The following is a 5217-nucleotide window of genomic DNA, read 5'->3' as shown; positions in this document are numbered from 1 at the left end:
GTGTGCCTTGAAAGTCTCAGTCTGTTTCAGCCCTGTTTCAAAAGTGCTGATTCTCTGTCTGTTACCTTAGATGAAAATAAGAAGCCACTCCCCACACCCCTCTGAGAGATATTTGGTTAAAAAGAACACAATGTCCTCAACTCCAGGAGGAGATTCAGATAATAAGGTGATGATATACATGTTTATGTATAAAAGTAAATCCACTCATGAAAAAGTGGATTTTGCATAATAAGTGACCTTTAAAATGGAAATCTTTGTTCGTTAGGATGCATTTTGTGTTCAGTTCAATATGTGCAATAAAAGAATATTGGAAATATTTCACTTTAGTTTATTTATATAAAAAAAAGAAACAGGGATTTTCCTATGTTTAATCGGTGTCCTGAAAGCAGCAGGCAGGCCTTTATATTGGTTTATTTATCGCAAGTAATATTAAGATGTTCAACAATGTTTTCAAATATTTTCCTGATCACTTGCAGGTTTATTATAAACTGTAGATATGGTCTTAGCAGCTATACTGCTATTATGCTTAGCTATTATGTCAACTTTTAGCACTGAGCCCATAACTACTGATTGTGGGCTGGGGTGCAGACAAAACACTAGAATAACGCTGTTCTGCTGACAGCCCTTGGTAGGGGTAATATGCAAAGAATTGTGAAGAAGGTGATTGCAAGCCAGTAAACATGAACGTAATCTGTGCACCATTTCTACAAGGAAGAACAACGTGCATTCAACATATTGATTATGCTTCAGGGATACACACAGTGTGTTTTTGTGAGAAACATTGACAGTAAGTGTAACTTTAGTTTGTTTACATAAGAACTCCACTGGCCATCTTTAACCTGTGGACACATTAGAAAGCTTTGAGTTGCTGGAGGCGAGCAGACACACTCTGCATACATTTCATTAAGCAAATATTTAATAAAGACAGCATTTGCATATTCAGGGCAGAATTCAGCCATGAGGACTGATGGAGGATTAGAGAGGAAAGTCTAAATGATTATGCATGCTCACGGGATGGGATATTGGACAAAGGCATGCTCCCTGAATCTGGATTGGTGTAACATGGTGAGAAATACTATTTTGGGTTGGGTTCCTTGTAATATTGACATATGTCGGCTGTTGGGGTTGAGTGAAGGGACACTTTACTCAACTACATTAATACATGAAAATCCTAAAGAGGACTCAGAAAAAAATCTTTGATCAAGTCTGAGCTTTCTAAAGTTTGATACAATTAATCTCAAATGACCTTATAATGGCTAGAGACCACAGATTTATAGGGAAAAAACAAAAATGTACAAGACATTTTAATTGAGCTTTTGAGTTGGTTGGCATTATAGGAAATGTATGGTCACATGTTATCCAGAGCTTGACAAGTAAAGTGGATTCAAATTCAGGATATATTGGTTTGTAGCTGATTAGTTTCTGGTCCTTCTTTTTTAAATCTAAGTCTCATAACTCCAAAAATAAATGCAAAAAAGAAAAGCGCACACATATACATGTTCACGAAAACCATTTACAATAGGGATAAGTTGAAGAAGAACTATTTTACACGAGGCTCCATATATGTATATCCTTTGTTTTTCTGTACATTTGCCAACAAGCAGAGAAATGTATAAAGCGCTAAGAGGCATTGACGTTATTGAAGGAAAATCCAAAGTATTCCTCTTAGATGTTAAATTATTGTGTAGCAAGCAAATTGGAATATCTAAAGTGGTTTAGACAGCACATTTGAGTGTTCATTAAACGTGTACATGTATATGTTTGTACTCACAGGCAATTGATGCTGCTCGAGACATTTGATGGAATCTCTAAGACCCCAAAAAGATCTTGTTCAATTCCCGGGTAAGGTGACGCTGTCTTCATCATCACAATCATGAACATGATCAGAATCACCACCATCATCTTTGCAGGATGTTGTTTTTTTTAGGTGTGTACTCTTTAAATCTCCTTGTTTTTCTTCCTTTGCTTCTTCTGATTGATATTTTTTTGTTTTGTTTTCCGGTCTCTCTGTGTCCCACGTGGTGTTTCTCATACATGCAGGCTGTCAACCAAAGCTTACACTCCACATTTGATATAAATAGTTTTGCCCGTTTATCAGTCTAACAACTCTGGGTCCCCGCTAGGTCGAAGAAAGAGAAGAAGTGTGAGGTGATTTGGGGGTTTCTCCCATGCACTGGTGAATAATGGGGGCGTGTGAAAAGCTTTTGGTGTTTGAGGATGTAGGAGGTCTCTGCTGTGTGTGTGTGTGTGTGTGTGTGTGTGTGTGTGTGTGTGTGTGTGTGTGTGTGTGTGTGTGTGTGTGTGTGTGTGTGTGTGTGTGTGTGTGTGTGTGTGTGGTGGAATAATGTTTTAAAAAATACGTTTTTTGTCCCATTATAATTTATATTATCTTTATCTGTGTATGTTTATATATTGATGGAGTTACATTCATGTTTCTTGGAAATCGTATCAAAGATACATAGAACAAACAACAAAAATACCGACAAGAGGGAGTTATTTTTGGCCCGTTGTTTTTCAAATTCCAAGTTATGTGATTAAACTAACACAAGCAGGATAATTTTAGGGAACAGGCTTGAATCTGCTTTGTCTCATGTCTCATATTTGTGTTGAAAGAGGAGTACACCTAGCTGTGATAGCGATGGACATAATATTCCTCTCTAACTGCAGTCACCACACGTCAGCAGGACCGACAGCCTGCAAGGACACTCTTTCACAAACACAAACACAAACACACACACACACACACACACACACACACACACACACACACACACACACACACACACACACACACACACNGTTGAAAGAGAGTATCAGTAGGAAACTGCACTTTAAAGGTCCTGTTTTTCATCAATATATTATAGGTCTCAGATATATACAAAACATATATCTGAAGTGACACTTCAGATATATGTTTTGTATATATCTGAGACCTATAATATATTGATGAAAAACAGGACCTTTAAAGTGCAGTTTCCTACTGATACTCTCTTTCAACCAACCCAAATTATCCCTGCGTGCAATATCGCAGCCTTTAGCGGTATTATGTCAAAAATTGCGATAACAATTAAAAAGATGTAATGTAATTGTGCGGGCCTATGTCCTATTATATGTGTGTGAGGACAGATTTTGAGACTGTGGACGTATGGTGTAGGAACTAGGGAAGGGCCCTGATTTGATGTAATGACGTGTGTGCCAGCTAAATACTGCAAGTGATTTATGTGTTGTTTGACACATTGACACATAACTGGATGATACAGGGTGTGAACTATGAACTTTTATGTTGGCCTTTAAAAGGTTTTCAAGGAATCTCAAGGCCAGAAGGAGGAGGGGACGTGACGATGGTTGAGAGGGTCAGCCTAAGAATTAGGGTTTCCTAAAGCACAATCATCCACTTAAATATACACAAGAGCAACGCACAGATTTACATATTCTTACCCTACAGTACAGCTGACACACTAACTAACTTTGTGGCAGAAAGAAGAAGCGTCCATTCCCAAGAGACGTTCTGTGAACTCCCAGGAGGCGATGTGTGTGTGCTCATCCGTTCTGCTCTGCTTGAAGGTCAAGGCTCAGGAACACTGAGATATTTACAAGAATGCGGCAATGGACGGCCATTTCAACGAGGATCCAAAACCACCAGAAGCAACAAAAGCTTGGGATCTTTGATAGATATTCTGTAAACAAAACAGTTTACTTATTGTGTGAAAAAACAATTCCTAATATGATTGAGTAACATGCGCATATGTGGAAATGTCCACCAATGACTTTTTAAGGATTTCTCCTCTGTGATTATGTTCCTGTGATCTTTGCTGAGAAGTGATGTGAATGGTCTTTGTATCAACAGGACTATCAAGCGTAAGCAGATCACAGCGATTCCCGGGAGGGCCTTCAGCCGCCTGCAGAACCTCACGAGGCTGTGAGTGTCTGCTGTTCATGTTTATTCTTTGACTTGGAACATAATGAACGGGAAGTCAAAACACGGAGGAGAAGTGGTCGGGCCTCAATTTCTTGGTATATAGATTGAGATTACAAATACAGCCTTGTGTTTGGATTCATTTGGTGGTGACTCTGGTGTCATCACATCTAAACTAATGGAAAAAAGAAAGGCCAAAAAATGCTATTTGTCCTGCAAAACTTAGTCTTGTATTGTGTGTTCATGTGGATAATAGCGAACAAAAAATGTATGGTACATACTGTAAAGCCGAATGATTGTCATGATTGCCATGATAATACTAAATATATATATTGTATTTACCTTAATTTTCGGACTATAAGCCGCGCCTTTTTTCCCATTTTTCGACGCTGCAGTTTATATAACGGTGTGGCTAATCTATGGATTTTTACAGCTAACGGCCACTAGGGGATCTCCTAAATCTATGGATTTTACAGGTTACAGTCCACCACCTTTAACTCTATGGGCTCTATGGCCGGTTCCGCGCCCCCACCTTTAAGCGGCGGGCTCCAGCAGGAAAAGCTGGAGGCCGGAAAAGAGTGAGACAGGTAGCGCGCAAAAGTAAAAGTGGAACCGAGAGATGTACGAGAGACAGAACGAGAGCAAGACAGACAGACATTACGAGAGCGAGACAGTTTGTCCCCGTACCACTGGTTGAAAACCACTGCTGTAGATCACTGCCGGTACGTGCGCTGGGAGCGCACCGTTTAAGTTTGAAAGTTGAAAAGTTTGTGTGTCTGAAACGCTATGTGATACAGTACAGTTTACACAGCACAGTACATGTTCTGTAGCTACTATTGCACTGCGGCTTATACTTGAATACGTTATGCAAATATGCAACTTGTTTGTTGAAATGTTAATAAATGGGAGCTTCCTCAAACAGCCATCTCTTTCCCGACAATCCCCTCTGTGCACGAACCCTTACATATGGTAATTAAACATTAAAACACCTGCGGCTTATAGTCCAGTGCGGCTTATATATGTACACATCATTCAATTTAGCTGCTGCGGCTTATATTCAGGTGCGCCTTATAGTCCGAAAATGACGGTATGTATTTTTTTTCATATAGTCTTATACATAAAACTGGCCCTTTGAGTGCAACCATGATGGTAATGTGGCCCGAGATAAAATTGAGCTTGACACCCCTGGTTTGCAGTGTTAGATGCAGTGAATTGACTCTGGTGTTTCTTCATCGGTCCTCAGGTTGGTGTTCAGTCAGTCTCTCATCTCTCTGGACCTGATTGAGGATTTCCTGGAGCTG

General features: G+C 39.6%; 1 protein-coding gene across 1 annotated transcript in view; it reads left to right on the top strand.

Moving 5' to 3' along the window:
* fshr (follicle stimulating hormone receptor) overlaps positions 1 to 5217 on the top strand; it is an 18783-nt gene that overhangs the window by 3618 nt on the left and 9948 nt on the right. Inside the window, exon 2 of the mRNA XM_010777684.1 lies at positions 3848 to 3919. Coding sequence (XP_010775986.1) covers positions 3848 to 3919 — 72 coding nt within the window. The remainder of the gene's footprint in view (positions 1 to 3847; positions 3920 to 5217) is intronic.

The sequence above is a fragment of the Notothenia coriiceps genome, unplaced genomic scaffold (assembly GCF_000735185.1).
Source record: "Notothenia coriiceps isolate Sejong01 unplaced genomic scaffold, NC01 NC01_scaffold00018425, whole genome shotgun sequence".
NCBI classification, from domain to species: Eukaryota; Metazoa; Chordata; class Actinopteri; order Perciformes; family Nototheniidae; genus Notothenia; species Notothenia coriiceps.
The sequence above is the reverse complement of the archived record's forward strand: the minus strand, read 5'-3'. Positions and strand labels throughout refer to the sequence as shown.